Here is an 18781-nt window from a genome sequence, read left to right as displayed (position 1 = left end):
GAAAAGTCTTTTACTTAAATATTCTACATATTCCAGTCCTTTAATTCCTTACTAGAAATATCCCCAAACTAGGTGTATATTTAAATCACTGGGATTTTACGGTGGGAAATGTTACGTAGTTTAAATAGTTCACTTAAGTGGTAGCTTCATTGTTGTATCGTGAAGAGAAACCAAAACATTAATTTCATTAGTCATTTTAAACTATCCTTTTGTTCCCCCAAAACCCGTCCTGACCAAATGCCATTGACTGACTGTTGTTTCAAGTAACTGAAAATGTCATTAGATTGGAGCTTGTGCTTGTTATTGGTGGTGTTTGTTTGTATTTTCTCCCTAGTTGGAGGGGCACAATATCTTCTCCACCCTGAGCTCCAGTGAATATGAGCAGGTGCTTGAGATCATCCGCAAAGCCATCATTGCCACAGACCTCGCGTTATACTTCGGAAACAGGAAGCAGTTGGAAGAGATGTACCAGACCGGATCGCTAAACCTTAATAATCAATCACATAGGTAAAAATAATTTTTGAAAGTTTAGTAGCCCAGGAAGTGTTATTTGGAATAAATTTATATTTAAAAACAAAAATGTAATTTGGCATAAATTTATACTTGAAAAAAGAAATGTAAAAAGAATTTATGTGGGTTTTTTTGTTTGTTTTATGTGCACTTTATATTTACTTTGGATATTTCGTTATTTGACAAGATTGCTGACAATGTATTGTGAAGGTCACTAAAATATGAATTAGAATTTAAACTGGTCACAAAGGAATGGGTACTTTTAAAGGGAAGTCATTTTCCAAGAGGCCTCTCCTTGAATTTATCACAGTCCAGCGTTTGGTCATTGACCTCACAGACTCAAAAGCAAATGAAAATGGATTCATCAGAATCCAGATCTTATTAACCAAGCCAATGTGATTGATATATAAAACCTGAATTCCATTTTATTGACCTGCAAACATACATTCTAGTTATGAGCATCAGAATATTGGCATTCAGCGTGGTCACAATCCTTCAGGAAGCCAAGTGGCAATCCAAAGTTGGTTTGAACGTGGGGTCAGAACAGAGAGAATGAGGTTCCTTAAATGTTCTAATGCATCAGGCTAAGGTAGTTTGATTCCTTTTTTTCTGAGAAGGTGTGACTTGCCCGCTGGATTCAGAAATGTGTCACGTGTTTTCATCTTGCACCTGTCCACCCACCTGTCCGTTAGAGCTCAGTCCACTGGCTAAAACCCCTCTTGGCCTTGCCGGTGTGTAGGTGGTTACCACCAGCTTTTCTTTGTAGGACTTTCCTTTTGCTGTTTCCATGTCTGACTAGGTCCATCTTAAGTGATGCCGTCTTTATCTTTAGACTTGGGAACCCTTGTTTATTGGTTCATCCTAGTCTTGCTGAAGTTGAATCTATTCTTTTTTGCTCAGACGCTTTGTGTACCTCCTCTGTGATCCATTAAGGTACTGATCATAACATTTCTTTCTAGAGAAATCTGCTTTCAGTTCTAAGAAGCAGTTCACTCAGGTACCCCAAACACAACACATTAGGTCTACAAATGACTAGAGACAGATACATAATAAATAAAGTTGACCTCTTCAAGAATATGATCATCAGAGTTTTTATGGGGAACCTTCTTTGAGGAAAAAAATATACATCTTAATTTTACAGAGGGCAGTCTGCACACATTGCCAGCACCCTCCCAGGGTTGGCAGAAGGGTCAGTGTCATGCAGGACAACACACCCTCTTCTGCCTGCAGCCCAAGGGATGCGTGTGATTTACAGTCTTCATGTCTGTAGAAACGGGAGTTTGTCCGCGGTTCTCTCTCTTATGGCAATGATAAAGACTGGAGAAATATGCGCTGGGTTAAGGTATCCTTTGGCTTGCTGAAAACTATGTGTATACATTGTTTTTAAGTTATAAATAAGAGTCATGTAAGTAGTAACAAGTTTCTTGCATATGATTTTAGCAAAATGATTACAATAATAATATTCTTATAAAATAGAAAATTTTTAAATCTAATTGCAAGTAATATTATACTTGGTGCTTAATGCATATGTACATGTTAGTGGTGTGTACTGTATAGTTATGATGCTTAAATAATTTTAAAGGTGTTGCATATTTGTTTTAAGAATTCAAAGAGTGCGGGTATGTACAAGAAAAACAATAACAGAGTCGTCCGTGGGTGTTCGTTCCCGGAGCCCCTGCAGGTACCAGAATACGGGTATTACGTCCCTTGTATAAAATGGCCCTGGACGAAGAATAGGGTCACTCTTCCGTCCGCACAGAGCGGATGAGAGACCCAGGGGTCCGCTGGGTCCTGTCCTGCAGAACCAATAGAACCATGCATTCTCCTCTGTTTATTCTAAGCTGTTTATATGCACAAACATACATCTTTAAACAAAACCGTGATTACAGGGCTTCCTCGGTATCCACAGAGAATGTGTTCCAGGACACCACCCGCATAACAAAATCAGTGGATGTTCAAGTCCCTAAATCCCTTCGTCGGCCCTCAGCCCTCGTATCCGTAGGTTCCGCCTGTACAGATTCAAGCAACATAGTACAGGATCCGAGGTCGGTTGACTCTGCGGATGCAGGACCCGCAGATGAGCAGGGCCGACGGTATACCAGATGCTTGCCTATTTTTAAGAGTTATGTGACATCACGTAGTATGGAGGACTAGCTAAAGGCTCACTGAACCTTCCTCCTATTGATAAGATGTTTCTAGAATTTTGCACCATAAATAATTCTTCAATAAACTCTCATAAAGTCATCTACTGTCCTTTAAAAATACATATCACATTGCATACGGTGCTAGAAATGTAGATACATGTTAAATTGTCTAAAAGGACGGTAGAAATTCACACTTCTCCTCACATAGGGTGAAAACTGTTTCTCTTTAAGTATGCCATTCTCTGACAACTCCCTGCATTAAAGATCTTTTCATGTTTGTTGACTTTGTTCCTACTTCTGTTTGTTCACAACTTTTGTTTAATTTTTGTTGAATTCTTTACTTTTTTTTATAAATCAGTTTGCATTCTATATTTTTGTTAAGGATGTTAACATTTTCTCTGTTATATGTTACAAACATTTTCTTAGGTGCTTTTCAGAAGTTTAATTTAGATTTTATTTTAAATACAAAGAAATTTAATTTCATGAAGCCAAATCTTTCATTTGTTTTTATCAAATCTGGTTTCCTGTCTTGCTTATGAAGACCTCCCCTATCCTCAAAGTAATATAAATTGTACTTAAAATTTTCTTTGCATATTAATGCTTCTGGAGTTATACTTTTTATGAACATAACTTTATTTCTTCCTGATGGGTTGAATCAATACCATTTAATTAACAATCTATTTTCTTCCACTGAATTGAATTGAAGTTTCATATAAACTCAAATACTTCTTTGGACTCCTTAAGCCATGTAATTGTTAATTATCTAATCCTCGACTGTGATCGTACTGTTTTGATTATTGTAACTATGTTGAAATTTATCATACATACCTGGTAAAATAATCTTAATCTCTCATTTACTTTCCGAAAATTTCGTGGAAATTGTTACTTAGTAAATGCATTTTTAATATTTTTATAAGAAAAATTTCAAACTTAAGAAAAGTGGAAATTATACTAAAATGTATACTCATACCCACATTTAAGAATTATTAACATTTTAACGTATTTTTTGCCTTTATTTTTTGACTGTGCCACTTCCTTGTAGTGTATAGACATCATGACCCTTTATTTCCTTCATAGTGAATACTTAAAAAAGAAAAAGAATATTTTATCGTGTTTGTTTTCAATTAAAAATATCCACATTGGGATTTTGATTGCAGTTATATCGCATTTATTTCTTCACTTGTAAATGAGAGTATATTGGCTTCTCATCCAAAAGCACTGGCATGACTTTTTAGTCTTGGATAACATTTTATATAGTTTATTTACACAGATCCTATCACTTTTTTAGTTAAATTGCACTGGTCATGTTATACATGTTATCACTTGTGAATGTGTTTTTTCCAGTTTTTAACGGAAATACAATTTCCAGTATAAAAATAGTTATGAAGTTTTATATATTTCTCAATTTTGCTTCATGTTTTTAGAAACTTTGTTATTAGGTGCTTATACATTTGTGTATTTGTTATGTCTTCTCTATGATTTATCCTCTTGTCACTATGAAATTCTCTTTTTATTCTGGTAATACTTCTTGCCTTAAAGTTTTCTGTGTCTAATAGCCACACCAGCTTTCTTATGCTTACTTATTGGCATGTCATATTCTTTTCCAATCCTTTACTGTTACCCTATCTGCATCCTTATATTTTAAATGTGTCTTGTAATCAGCAGTAGTTGAGACTTTCAGTGGCTGCTTCCTTTAGGACTGTCAGTTCGTTTGCCTTTAATGTAATTATATTTATGTTTGTCTCATTATCTTGTTTGTTTTCTCTTTAACCCTTTGTTCTTTGTCCTTCCTTTCCTGTCTTCATTGGAGTTAATGAAATGTTTCCTTTGTTGTTGTGTTCTGTATCTTCTATTGGCTTTTATTGTTACGCTTGTATGTTTTCAAGTGGTTGCTCTTGAGTTTACATGAATCTGCATTTTTCAGTCCACCTTGAATTAATATTACTCCATTTCTGTACAATGTAACAACCTTAAAAAGACAGAATCCAGTTATGCCCAGTTTTGTCTTTTATGCTATTGTTGTTAAATGTTATACTGCTACGTATGTTGTATATACCACCAAGGTTGCTAATACTTTAAATTAAATAGTTAATAGGTTATTAAAGAATTTTTTGAAAAGAAAAAGATAATCTGTCATATTTTCTCATATATATACCATTTCCAATGCTTTGCATTCATTTGTGTAGATCCAGATTTCCGTCTGGTAATTATTTTACCTCAGTCCAGACAGCAGATTCTTTCAGCCTTAGTTTATCGCCTTTATCTTGGCTTCACTTTTCCAAGATACTTTTGCTGGACTTAGGATTTTAAGTTGACAGGCTTTCTTTCAGCATTTTTAAAATGTTATTCGGTTGTCTTCTGACCTCCATCTTTTTCTTTTTTCCCTGATGAGAAGTCAGCAGTCATGCTTATTGTTATTCTCCTATATGTAGCATGTCTTTTTATTTAAGATGTTCTCTGTATCCTTGGTTTTTCAGCACTTTGTTTACAATGTGCCTCAGTGTCCTCCTTGTATTTGTCCTTCTTGAGTTCCTCTGAGGTTTCTGGGTCTCTGGGCTGCTGGTTACAGGAAAACGTAGTAAAGTTTTAACCATTTTTCTTCAAATAGTTTTTTCTGTCAACCCGTCATTTTTCTTCTGCAACTCTAATTGCACATATGATAGATCACTTAATACTGTCTTACAGGTTATTAGGGCTCTGAACTGTTTTTTCAGTCATTTTTCCTCCCTGGGCCTCCCTGGGTAATTTGGTATGATTCGCCTTTAATTTCAATGATCCTTTCTAATGTTCTCTCCAATCTGTTGTCCATTCCATCCAGTGATTTATTTTATATATTGTGTTTGTCAGTTCTGAGATTTATTTGGGGTTCATTTTTATAGCTTCTATGTCTCTTTTAAAATTCCTGTCTCTTCACCCATTGTATCCAAGTATATATTTTCCTGAGATTCTTTAGTATATCTATCAGTTACTTAACAATGCTTGTCTTCATTTCCACCAACTGAGTCCTCTGTGGGTCTTTTTTTGTTGACTTTTTTTTTTTTCTGAGTCATGGAACACATTTTTCTTTCTCTTTAGATGTCTAGTAATTTTTTAATTTATATGCTACATTGTGGATAATATGTATTCTCTGTTATCTTTCTGGATCCTGTTATCCTTCTCTGAAGATAATTGACTTTTATTCTAGTGGCCAGTTAAATTTCTCATGGATTATCCCAAATTTATGGATATGTGCCTTAAGCATTTTTTGTGTGGTTCTGTTTCTGTTTTGGCCTTGGTCCTTAGGTCCAGCCAAGGATTTGAGGGGAATATGAATGCATATTTGGGGACTATCGCCTTTGTGGCTCTCTCCTTTCCAGGATTTTTCTCCTCAAATTCCACGTGCTCTGACAGCCCAGATGCTAACCTCTCCACCATACTGTGCCTTTTGGGGGGCCGCTAAATGTCTCATACCCCAACTGAGCCATAATCTTAGCAGAAAAGCTAATAAATGTGGATTATGCCCAAAGGTTTTGAACTCCTTTCAGTTTCTGCCTGCTTTTAGGTACTCAGTTGCCTTCAATGAGTTGTTTTTAAATTTTGTTCAGAATCGATTCCGTCATTACTAGAACTCTAAAAATGTGTTTTCTAGCAATTTTATTATGTTTTCTGTGTCAGTTGAAAATATGAATCTCTTCGATTTTCTAGGCATACTTTCACATCATCTACAGTTAAATATCATTCGTTCCACTTTTCTGATATTGATACCTATTTTGCTTTCTCATCTGACTGTATAATGAGAACCTACAAAACAGTATTGGCTTATGGTGATAAAGCAAGTATATCTAATATGTGTTTGATTTTAATTGTAGTGATTTTAGATTTTAATTTTTTATGTGATTTTTTTGGTAAATTATTTTCATCTGGTATGAGTTTTTTTCTTCGTTTCTTGTTTGTATTACTTTTTATTAGGAATTTTTTGAAATTCATATTCAGATGTCAGTGATAATATGATTTTCCTAATTTCTGTTATTGATTTCTTATTTTATTAATAGATTTTTAAATTTCCTAATTTTGTGCTACCACTGAATTCCTTGTACTCTAGTTTCCCATGGAATTACTTTTTTAATATACTAAGGAAATCAATTTTTGCTTTTTTTTTTTTTTTAGCAAGTTTATGTCGAATCCATTAATTGACATGTAGTTGTTTTTCTGTATGGTATCATAATTTGCTATTAAGATTATGATAGTTATGAAATTAAATTTCTCTATGGTCTAGAAGGGTTTAAATAACTAAAGATATCCATTTGGGGAAGCTTAAATTATATTTATTTGTAAAACCATTACAGTCTGGCACATTTTTTTAATGGAAGATCTTTAACAAACTTTTTAATGTCTTTTGTGGTTTGAGGTAATTGTTTTGTTTTGGTTTTTCCATTTTATTTCACCTCTTGGTCAACTTATTTTGCTAGAAAATCATTTTTCCTTTAGACTTTCAAATTCACATAAAATATTTACACAAATTATTCTCACTTAAAATGTATTTATCTTACTATATCTGTAGTTATCTAATTTTCAATATTTTTATTTCTCCCTTTGTTTCTTAATCAAATTTGTCCTTTCATTTTAATTATCCCTTTTTTACAAACTTTTTAAAAATTTATCATTTCTTTCTTGTGTGTTTGCTCTTTCATTAATTTTTTTTTTTTTTCGGTACGCGGGCCTCTCACTGCTGCAGCCCCTCCCGCCACGGAGCACAGGCTCCGGACGCTCAGGCCCAGTGGCCACGGCCCACGGGCCCAGCCTCCCCGCAGCATGCGGGATCCTCCCGGACCGGGGCACGAACCCGCGTCCCCTGCATCGGCCGGTGGACTCCCAACCACTGCGCCACCAGGGAAGCCCTCTTTCATTAATTTTAACTTTTATTTTTGTACCTTAGTTGTTCCTTTTCTTATTTCTCAAATTTCATAACAAAACATGTATATGTATTATTATCTGACTACTAATTGAACTGTACCCTGCAAGTTTTTGATGAAGCATTATTCTTTTTCTTAGTTTTTAGATAATTTTCATTTCTGTTTCCATTTCCTCATTGATGTAGAGGTTAATTTAAAAGAATTTCCTAATTTCCAAATACTTTGGGTATTTGCTTACTTTTTGTTTTGTTTCTAAGGATGCTACTTTGGATCCTTAGAAAAGGATCCAAAAGAGAATATGACGTATGAATTCTCATATATATCTTCTAATTTTTTTATAAGATAAACGAGTGATTAAAGCAAAAATAATAATTGTACTAAGGTGAGGTTTATATCATATGTAGAGATTAAATATATGAAAATAATAGCACAAAGAATGAGGGGTACACAGAATTATAGCGTTATAAGGTTCTTATGTTTGTGAAGGGTGAGAGTGAAGTGCTAAGTGGAACAATATTAAATTTGTGTGTGTGTTATAAGTATGTATATTGTAATGTATAGAAACCATGAAAAAATAAAAGTATAGCTTTTTTAAAGAAAGGAAAAACGAATCATAAAAAGTACATTTTATCAGCCCACAATGCAGCAAACGGAAAGCAAATATGAAGACAGTAGACGTGAACCCAATCAAACTAACAATTAAACGTAAATGGATTAATACCTCAATTGAAAACCAAAAATGATCAGACTTGATAAAATAACAAGACTTAATTATATGTTATATAAGAAATACACACTCTAAATAGGAAGACTCAGATAGGTTGAAAGTAAAATGATGAGAGAAGATATACCATGCAGACACCTTAAAAAAGCTGCATGGCTGTAGTAGTATCAGAGTCGTTTTGAAGGCAGAATACTGTGAGCCAGTAAGAGGGATAATTCACCATGACACAAGGGTCAACACATAGAGAGAAATAACACTGCAAAATGTGTGCGTGCACCTAATTAACAGAGCTGCAAAACACATGAAGGAAAATCTCACAGAACAGAAAAGGAAACTAAACAAAACCATAGTTCAAGAGTTTTACATTTTTCTTTAAGTAATTTATAGAGCAAGTACATAAAAATCTAAGGCAAAGGAAAAATCAACACTGTCAACATAACCTATTTTATATACACTGAACACTAAAAAATGACTACACATTCTTTTCAACTGCACATGGAATATTTATAAGATAGACTGTGTGCTGGTACCTAAAATAAATCTCAATAAATTTCAAAAGATCGGATTCATAGAATATTTTTTATTGTGATGGAAATAAAAATCACAATAACCTATGTAGAAAAGCCCTACGTATGTGGAAATTAAACAACACACCTCTAAATAACTCATGTATCAAAGAAGAAATAACAAGGGAAATAGAATATTTCAAACTGAATGTTAGGGAAAACAAACTATCACAATTTGTAGGATTCAGCTAGAAGTTTATTTTTAAATGCCTGTGTTAGTCAGTGTTTTAAGATGACACCTTAAGCAGCTAGAAAAAGAAGAGCAAATTAAGCCCTAACTTGAAATGAATAATCAAGAGAGGAGCAGAACAATAAAACGGAGAGCCACAAACAACAGAGAAAACCAATGATGCCAGTAGTCGGTACCTTGAAAAGATTACTAAAATGTATAAACCCCCAGCAAGACTAAGTAAGGAAAAAGGAGAAAATACCAATCACCAATATTAACAGTAACAGAGAGGATATTGTTACAGAATATGGGCAAAAAGAGGCAGTAAGAGATTATTATAAATAATTTTATGGTAATTTGAAACAGTTAAAAATGGAATAATTCCTTGAAAATTACAACTTACTGTACTGAACCAAGATGAAACAGAAAATCTGAATATCCCCTTAAAGAAATTCTATCCTTAAACAGAAAATTCTCCAGGACCTCATGGTTTCACTTGTGAATTCTGTCAGACATTTATGGAAGAAATAAGATCAATCTTACACAAAATGTTACTGAAAACGAGACTACTACTTACCACTTTATTTTATGAAGCCTGAATAGTACCGATACCAAAAGCTCACGAACACATTACAGAAACAGTAAGTTGAAGATCTATATTGATTGACATGTATGCACTGCTATATTTAAAAGAAAATGCCTTTCCATGAAAAAAAAAAGATCTATATTCCTCATGGACATAGATCCAATTCATAACAAAGTATAACAAATTCAGTCACATATTCAAGAGACAATATAACAAATGGATTTTATCTCAGGAATAGAAAAGTGGTTTAACATTTGCTAATTAATATAATTCACAGTAATGGAACAAAGAAGAAATACCATATGATCATAGCCAGTGCATTATACTGAAAATAAGTAAATAAATCAACAAATAAAATTAGAAAGGAAAAAGTAAATCTGTCCTTATTTTTAAATCACATGCCATCTACTAAAAAATTCCTCAGGAATCTCCAAAAAAATCTACTAGAATTAATAAGTGACTTTAGCAAGTTCACAGGATACATTTAAAAATTAGTTTAGTTTATATATGAATATTAATTGGAAATTCAAATTAAAGCAATTCCATTTGCAATGTCATTTAAGAAATAAATTTAACAAATGATATAAAGTCTCTTAAAAAATAAATTTAACAAATGATATAAAATCATTTAAAAATAAATTTAATAAATGATAAAATACATAACATTTCCTGAGAGAAATAAAGAATACTAAACGACTGGAGAGATGTATCATGATTATGAATTGCAACACTCAATATTGCTATCGATTCCCTACAAACATTCCTCCAAAACTGCAATTCTAGTCAGAATATCCACAGGCTACTTTTTGTAGAAAGTGACAAACTGACCTCAAATTTATCTAGAAATACAAAAGACCCAGAATAGTCAAAGCAATTTTGACAAAGCAGAGACAAATTGGAGGATTTATACTACCTGATTTCAAGACTTACTATAAAATAACAGTAATCAAGACTGGGTGTATTGGTGTTAGGGTAGACAAATTGGGACAGATTACAAAAGACCCATTCTATGTAGCCTGTTGATTTTCAGCCAAGGGGCCAAGATAATTCAACTAGGGAAAGGATAGTCATTTCAACATTGCTTTGTAATTACGGAGGTTTCAGATGGATGATAGACTTAAATGTGGAAGCTAAAATTATAAAATCTTTAGAACAAAACATAGGAGAAAGTCTTCATGACCTTGCATAGGCAAAGATTCCTTAGCACGCAAAAAGCATGAACCTTCAGAGATGTCCGTCAAAGGGTACAAACTCTCAGTTATGAGATTAATAAGTTCTGGGGATCTAAGGTACAGCGTGGTGATTACGGTTAGTAACACTGTACTGTACACTTGAAATTTGCTAAGTGAGCGGATCCTAAGTGTTCTCACCCCCCCCACACACACACACACACAAAAGGTAACCGTGTAAGGTAATGAATGTGTTAATTAACTTAATTGTGGTGATCATTTAACAATGTATACATATATCAAATAATCACATGTACAACCTAAATATATACAGCTGTTTTTGGTCAGCCATGCCTCAATAAAGCTGGAAAAAACAAAACAGAAAAGCACTAACCTTCAAAGAAACAAATAAATGATAGATCGTCTTCATCATATTAAAAACTTACGATTTTCAAAACAGCTTTTAAGGAAATGAAAAGACAAGCCACAGAATGTGAGAAAATATTCTCAATATTTATGTTTAATAGCAGTCTCATATAACTCTTACAACTCAATAATAAGACAGATAATCCAAGTAGAAATTACATGAAAAAATTTCCTTTTCAATTTATTTAAGAAAAAATGTGACTTACTTTAAAGGAGATTAAGTATGTTAGTACAGATGCTATCAAGTGAAATACAGTATGTGAAGTGTACTGTCTGACACGTGAGTGTGTTGTATCAGAGGCTCTTGAGGGATCGGCCAGTAAGTAATGGGAGAAGGGAGCAGAGACACCCAAGGGAGACACCCAATTCCACAGCTACAGATTCGGTACCTTTCAGTGCCAAGCCTGGGGCGAGTGCTGGGTGTACAGCAAAGAGCCAGACAGCCCCTGGCCCTGCTGTCCTGGTCCTCCCAGTCTAACAGGGAGATGGATGCGTCAACTAAAGAACTCTACAACACATTAAAATAAACTTGTGTTCTAGAAAACTCTTATGGGATGAATTGTGTCGCCCCACAGATTCATAAGTTGAAGTCCAGATTCCCAGAATGCGACAGTGTTTGGAGATAGGGCCTTTATAGAGGTGATTAAGGTAAAATGAGGCCATGTGGGTGGGCCCTAACCCAACATGACTGATATCCTTGGAAGAAATTTGGACAGAGATGTGTCAGTGGGGAGACCATGTGAAGACACAGGGAGAAGATGGCCATCTGCCAGCCAACAAGAGGAGCATGGAAAAGATCCTTCCCTCATGGCCCTCAGAAGGAACCAACCCTGCCAACACCTTGATTTGGACTTCTGGCCTCTAAAACCGTGAGACAATAAATTTCTGTCATTTAAGCCACCCAGTTTGTGGTACTTTGTTACGGCAACCCTAGCAAACTAATACAGAAGCTTAAGTGAGTTTTTGTCTTCTGCAATCAAAAGAGCCCAACTGACCCTGGGAGCAAATAGTCTTGAGTTTGGAAAGGCACGAGCCTGGCCAGGCCTAGAGACTTCACGGGTCTTCCTGGGGGTGGGGTGGCCCCCGCTGTGCGCCTGTTTGGCTTCATTGTCACCCCCATCCCCACTGCTTCCTCACCCCGGCCCACAATCCCTCCGACCCCAGACACTCATCGGCCCCCCTGGGTGGGGAGTAAGTGGGTAAGGAGACTCCTGCCTCACCCCTGCCCGGTCCTGGCCTCCCTGATATTCTAACCCTGATCAGCTGTCACAGTCCTGCAGGAAGGGCTGGGTTCAGTGCCTGGAAGAGAAACTCCAGGGATCCCACTTTCTGCTTCTGGGGATAAACGGGTGGAGTGAGATTCTCCAGCCCTGACTAATGCGAGGTTTCGTGGAGAAGGGAAGTTGAGAGAGTCATAATGACCATACTGAAGAGCAGTTGAGCTCTTCCACTGCAGCATTACCCGGAATCAAAACCTGCATGATTTGATTCTGTTTTCAGTCGCAGCTGCCGTGAACTAACACCCAAGCCATGGGAGCAGGGTGAGTTCAGTCTGTTTGGTAGGATATGCTTTCTGAACCCATCTGGGCCTGGTGATTTCTGTTTTGGAAGGTTATTAATTATTGACCAAATTTCTTAAATAGATACAGACCTGTTTGGATTGCCTATTCCTTCTTGTGTAAGTTTTGGAAGATTGCATCCTTTAAGAAATTGATTCATATTATCTAGGTCACCAAAGTTGTGGGTGTAGAGTCGTTTATAGTACTCCTTAATTCTCCTTTGAATGTCCATGAGATCTGTAGTGACGTTCCCTTTTTCATTGCTGATATTAGTAATTTGTATTCTCTTTTTTCCTTAGTTAGACTGGCAATAGGCTTATTGCTTTTATGGATCTTTTCAAAGAGCCAGCTTTTAGTTTGGTTTATTTTCTCTGTTGATTTGCTGTTTTCAATTTCACTGATTTCTGCTCTAATTCTTACTATTTCTTTTCATCTGCATATTTGGATTTAACGTGTTCTTCTTTTTCTAGTTTCCTGAAGTGGAAACTTAAATTTTTAATTTTACATCTTTCTTCTTTTCTCTTATATGCATTTAATGCTGTAAATTTCCTTCTAAACACTGCTTTCACTACATCCCACAGATTTTGTTAAGCTGTGTCCTCATTTATGTTTAGTTATAAATATTTTAAAATTTCTCTTGGTTTCTTCTATGACCCGTGTGTTATTCAGAAGTGTTTTTTAATCTCTAAGTATTTGAGGGTTTTCCAGCTATTTTTCTGTTATTGATATCTAGTTAATTTCATTGTTATCTAAGAGCATACATTGTATGATTTCTGTTCTTTTAAGTTTGTTAAAAAGTGTATTTTATGGTCTGGAACATGGTCTGTCTTGGTGAATGTTCCATTTGAGTTTGGAAAGAATGTGTCTTCTGCTGTTGCTGGATGAAGCAATCTACAGATGTCAGTTGTATCATTGATGAAATTATTGGATTCAAATATGTCCTGATTTTCTGCCTGCTGGACCTATCCAGTTCTCATAGAGGTGTGTTGAAGTCTGCAACTATAGTAGTGGAGCTGATATACTTTTCCTTGAACTTTGATCAGTTTTTGCCTCACATATTTTGAGGCTCTGTTGCTAGGGGAATACAGGTTGAGGACAATTATACCTTCCTGGAGAATTGATCCCTTTATTCTTATGAGATGTTCCTCTTTATTGCGAGTACCTATCCTTGCTCTGAAGTCTGTTCTGTCTGAAATTAATCTGGCTGCTCCCATTTTCTTGTGAATAATGTTAGCCTGGTATATCATTCTCCACCCATTTACTTTTAGTCTGTATGTGTGTTTATAGTTAAAGTGTGTTTCTTATAAACAACAAATATTCAGGCCTTATTTTCTGATCCACTCTGATAATCTCTTTTAATTGGTGTATTTAGATCATTGACATTTAAAGTGATTTTTGATATAGTTGCATTAGTATCTGCCATACCTGTTACCGTTTTCTATCCTTCGCACTTGTTCTTTGTTCCCAATTTTGTCTTCCACTTTTTTCCTGCCTTTCACACAAGGGCTTGGACACAGATATTCACAAAAGCATTATTCATAATATATCTAAACCAGAAGCAGCCCAAAGGTCCAACAACAGTGAATGGATAGACAGTTTCTGGCACTTACTCAGTGGAATAATGTACTATTCAACAATAAAAAAAATTAGAAACTACAGATTCATGCAACATCATGAAGAAATCACACAGTCATTATGTTGAACAAAACAGTGCCTACCATATGAACACATTTTTACCAAATTCTAGAATAGGCCAAACAAATAAATAGTGTTAGTGGTTGCGGTAGAATTCAGGCTGGCAGGTGTTGGTGTTGGATAAGGGATATTGAACGGGAAAGGGCAGAAGGAGTGTCTGGGTCATGAAAATGTTCCCTGTCATCACTGGTCTGGTGGTTGGACTGTATACATTTTCGTACTCATTGAACTATATCTTTCAAATTCATGCATTTAATTCCATGTAAGTTACACCTAAGTTAAAGTATGAGCAACAAAAATGTACAATCTGGAAGTATGATTCTGTGATAAAATATGATACACTTTTGTTTCAAGTGTTTTGTTCTTAAACAAGGTAGAGTATGTCAATTATATCAGTAGGCCTTTAAATGAAATCTTTAAAAAAAATTAAATAGAATGGCCCTTAACTCACCAAATGAGATCAAATCTCATTTCTGTGAGCTGATTAGGAGTTGATGAGCTCATAGAAGCAGTTCACAGAATTCTGCATGGTACTGAGCCCGCTTTTAATCTATTTTAGTATTATTAGTGAATTCAGTATTCGTGCATTTGACACGGCTTTGTTGGCCTTTCATAGATTTTCTTGTGAGGATTCCATAATGAGGTATGTAAGAAATTGCATAATTTGAGCCATTCTGCGTTGTCCTAGGAAATGGTAGACATGGAGTTCAGCCACAGGGGGATTTTACAAAGGCTCAGGGCTGCCCTCGCTGTGGGAAATGTTTATCTCCTCCTTTCTATTTTCTAGAACCTTCACTACACTTGAGTTAACACAGACATCATTCCCCCTGTGACTAGGGTACATATTCCACCACCTCTGTCATAGACACAGGTTCGCTCCAGATGTTCTGTACGTGGCATCATCTATAACTTGACAGCTGTTTCTCCAGTGAGAGTTGCAGTTTGCGGAGATAGCTCCATTGAGCATGGTACGAAGTGGACAGATATTGTCTCCAAATTAGGCTAGTTTTTACATCTAGCTCCTTGTTTTCTTGCTCTAGCAATTTCTGCTCGAAAGAAACATGGCAAGGGCTCTCTTTCCTGACTCTGCTGGTGCATTCACGGGGCAGGTGCCTCCAGGGCTGGCTGGTCCACATTCACAGTAGCCGGGGCTTCTCTGCATATGGTTTAAAAAGGATGCTTCTCCAAAGCTGTTTTCTGTCTATTAGTTAATGTGCAGTCTATAAGCTGGAAATATACTTTTGAATAAAGTTTATTATGTTATTTTACTGTCTATCTTTGCTTAACAGCGTGGTATCCTTCTTTGTGAATTCTTGTTCTCTTTCGGGGACCCTGTTCCAGCAGCACTTTCTGGTGCAGGCGTTTACTTCAGCCACTGTTGTTCTTCTCCTCTTACGTGAATATCCAACTTAGTTTAGTTTGTTTTATACCTTTAATAAATTATTTATCTGGTATTCGACTTTTTGTAGTTAAATATATGATTATATTTCTTAGAAGAAAATTGTTAAGAGATAGTAATTGTAATTGCTCCAATAGATAGTTAATAAATGACAGACATGGCCTCTCCCTTTATACCTGGAATTAAGACTAAAACACAAAAGATGCTACCATTCGTCTGAGGACATCAATGGCAGACTTTGGCCAAGAGTGAAGTAACGTAATATCTAGAGAAGTGCAGCCTTTATTTAAATTAAGAATCACTGTATTTCTAAACCATAAGCAGAGAGATTAACGTCATACTTACAAGAGCGTTTTATTTAGTTACATGTGCATATCCACGTTAAGCCTAAAAATGTTTAGATGGATATTTTTTCTTCCCTACCAATTATTTGGTAAAAATTAATATTTAAGATTAATATTTTTCATAACAGTTCTCAAAGTACTGATATTATCTTTATTTATTTTGTGATATTTTTGTGTTAAAATCAGGGTGACCAGACTCCCTAGTTGGTCTGGATCATTCTCAATTAATACCTGTTGTCCTGATATAATCAATATTAGTGCTCACCTTCACTCTCAAAACTCTCTTGTCTCAGACATAAATTATAATGGCATAATGTCCTGTAGAGCATAATCAGAGGACAGAGTGTCACGTGATGGAAGTAATTACACTCCAGGCTTTTGTCCACTTGTTGGGCCCAGAGCTACGGGTAACTGTGATGCTGCTGAGCACGTAGGAGGGTTCAGTGTTTGTCGAGCAAACAAATAATCCAAAATGACAAAAAATGAAGAGTGTAGGTTTCATAATGTGATCTTGTATTCTTATTATATCTTCAGTGGCATTTTGTGTCCTGGTAATTTGCCAATATTTTACATGTCCTGATGAAGCTGGAAATCTGCCCTTCCTGGCATCCAGTCCTTTCTGAAAAAGGACAGTATCATGTCAGATATCTCAACTCTCTGGGTTTTTTTCACAAGTATTCTCTAGAGCATGACAGATAATCATTTTATATCAAAAGATATAGTGTATTCTGAATGAAGCCAGACGGCCGCATGTGCATTAAGTGTTTTATCAGTTAGGAAGGCGTTTACTTTACAAAAGATAAATCCTAATGACTAGCGTCTCAAAATATAAGGTTTTATTTTTTATCCTATTGTAAAGAGTCTGAAGATAGGTAGTTGCTGGCTTAAGTTCAGCTGCCCAGTGATGCTTTCAGGAACCCAGGCTCTTTGTGTTTTTCTGCTCCCTCGTCCTTGGCGTGTTGGCCTCTTATTGGTCTCTTACTTTTGGGTCAGCTGGACTTTACACAGATCATTCTCTCATTTTATGGCTCTCTCAGTCTTTGTTCCGCTCAGTCTGGAGCTGAATGTCACATGATCTCTTCATCATTGCTGGGAGTCCTAATATTCTGACACTTCTTCCCTACCTTTTGTCCTTACCACTGGTCCTTGCCACCTGCCCTTGACATTTACTATTATGACTATTTTAAATTAAATTTTTATTTTATATTGGAGTATAGTTGATTTACAATGTTGTGCTAGTTTCAGGTGTGCAGCAAAGTGATTCAGTTAGACATATACACATATCCATTCTTTTTCAGATTCTTTTTCTCATATAGGTTATTACAGAGTATTATATTGAGTATAGCTCCCTGTGCTATACAGTAAGTCCTTGTTGATTATTTTATATATAGTAGTGTATATATGTTAACCCCAAATTCCTAATTTATCCCTCTCCCCCTTAACTTGACATGCCCTTGACATTGACTATTATGTCTTGTATGAACTTGACATTGTAGCCACAACTGTGCTTGAAAATATTAGGTAACTTTCTTATTTTCTATTTTGAAAATGAAGCAACCAGAGACCAGATATGTATGAAAGTCATTGCCATGTGCCTTTCAAAATCAGATGAGTGACTCACTTTTATATTAGACATACATACAGTTTTATTTTCACAAATATCTCACATTTAGTAATGAGTATGTTCTTTAAACTTTTTAAATAACAGAGCCTGCCAAGTGATTTTAGGGCCCCAGAAATGAATTATTAGATCAGTTTAAATCTAATTTATAAAAGGGGACTTGCTAGTGACATAAAAGATGGAGAGGAGGAGAAATAAAGTGCACCAAAAAGAGAAACAGAAATTGTAAACTAATTTATTCCTTCACTGAAAATGTCCTTCAATACTCTTTCCCTAACCACAGTCAAACCACAGTTAACCACAACTAAAATGAATGTCACATTCGGAAACCAGCTCTGGACTCAAGGCAAAGGGTAGCTTAGTTTTTCCCTGAAACAACTAGCTGTCCCCTTTTGACAAAAACTGAAGATAACATCCATCGAAATCAGAGCACTATTCTTGAATTACAGCATCTTTCTTAATGGAGGAAAACATATAGTCTTACCTAAGGACCACTTAACAAACATTATAAAAGATCAAATGTTTTTTAGGTTATGAAATCAAGTTAAAGTATCCTTTTAAATGTTAAATGACAAATATATGAGTTAGTAGTAGCTTTTATAATTTTTATTTCCATGTATTTCATGTTGGAATTGCCTTCCTCAAACATGTATTTTAAAAATCAACTAAGTGCAGAATTTTATCCTTGAAAGCTTTCGGAAATATATGAATGAAAATGTTTATTCTCTTAATCTCAGGGAATATTTGTACCCTTCAAAGACATTCCTTTGCCACCATTCTTCCGAAGTCTTTCCTTAATTTAGATTTAGGTGCACATCAAAGAAAGGGTACGTTAAACACCTGACCAATTCTTTAAACAATTCAGAAACAGAGCTAGAAAAGATGTACACTTTCACACGGCTACGGCTCTGTACTTTGTTCGTGTGGTTTCCTTTATTCTTAGACCGTAATGCAGTTTCCTGTAGCATTTTGTCAAC

The 18781-nt window shown here is 35.4% G+C and overlaps 1 protein-coding gene across 1 annotated transcript in view; it reads left to right on the top strand.

The window, feature by feature from the left end:
* PDE10A (phosphodiesterase 10A) overlaps positions 1-18781 on the top strand; it is a 304446-nt gene that overhangs the window by 270023 nt on the left and 15642 nt on the right. The window contains exon 18 of the mRNA XM_022560857.2: positions 335-507. Coding sequence (XP_022416565.1) covers positions 335-507 — 173 coding nt within the window. The remainder of the gene's footprint in view (positions 1-334; positions 508-18781) is intronic.

This window comes from Delphinapterus leucas, chromosome 12 (genome assembly GCF_059928025.1).
Source record: "Delphinapterus leucas isolate spDelLeu-1000000601 "Yukka" chromosome 12, BTC_Dleu_Yukka2, whole genome shotgun sequence".
In the NCBI taxonomy this organism is placed as follows: Eukaryota; Metazoa; Chordata; class Mammalia; order Artiodactyla; family Monodontidae; genus Delphinapterus; species Delphinapterus leucas.
The sequence above is the reverse complement of the archived record's forward strand: the minus strand, read 5'-3'. Positions and strand labels throughout refer to the sequence as shown.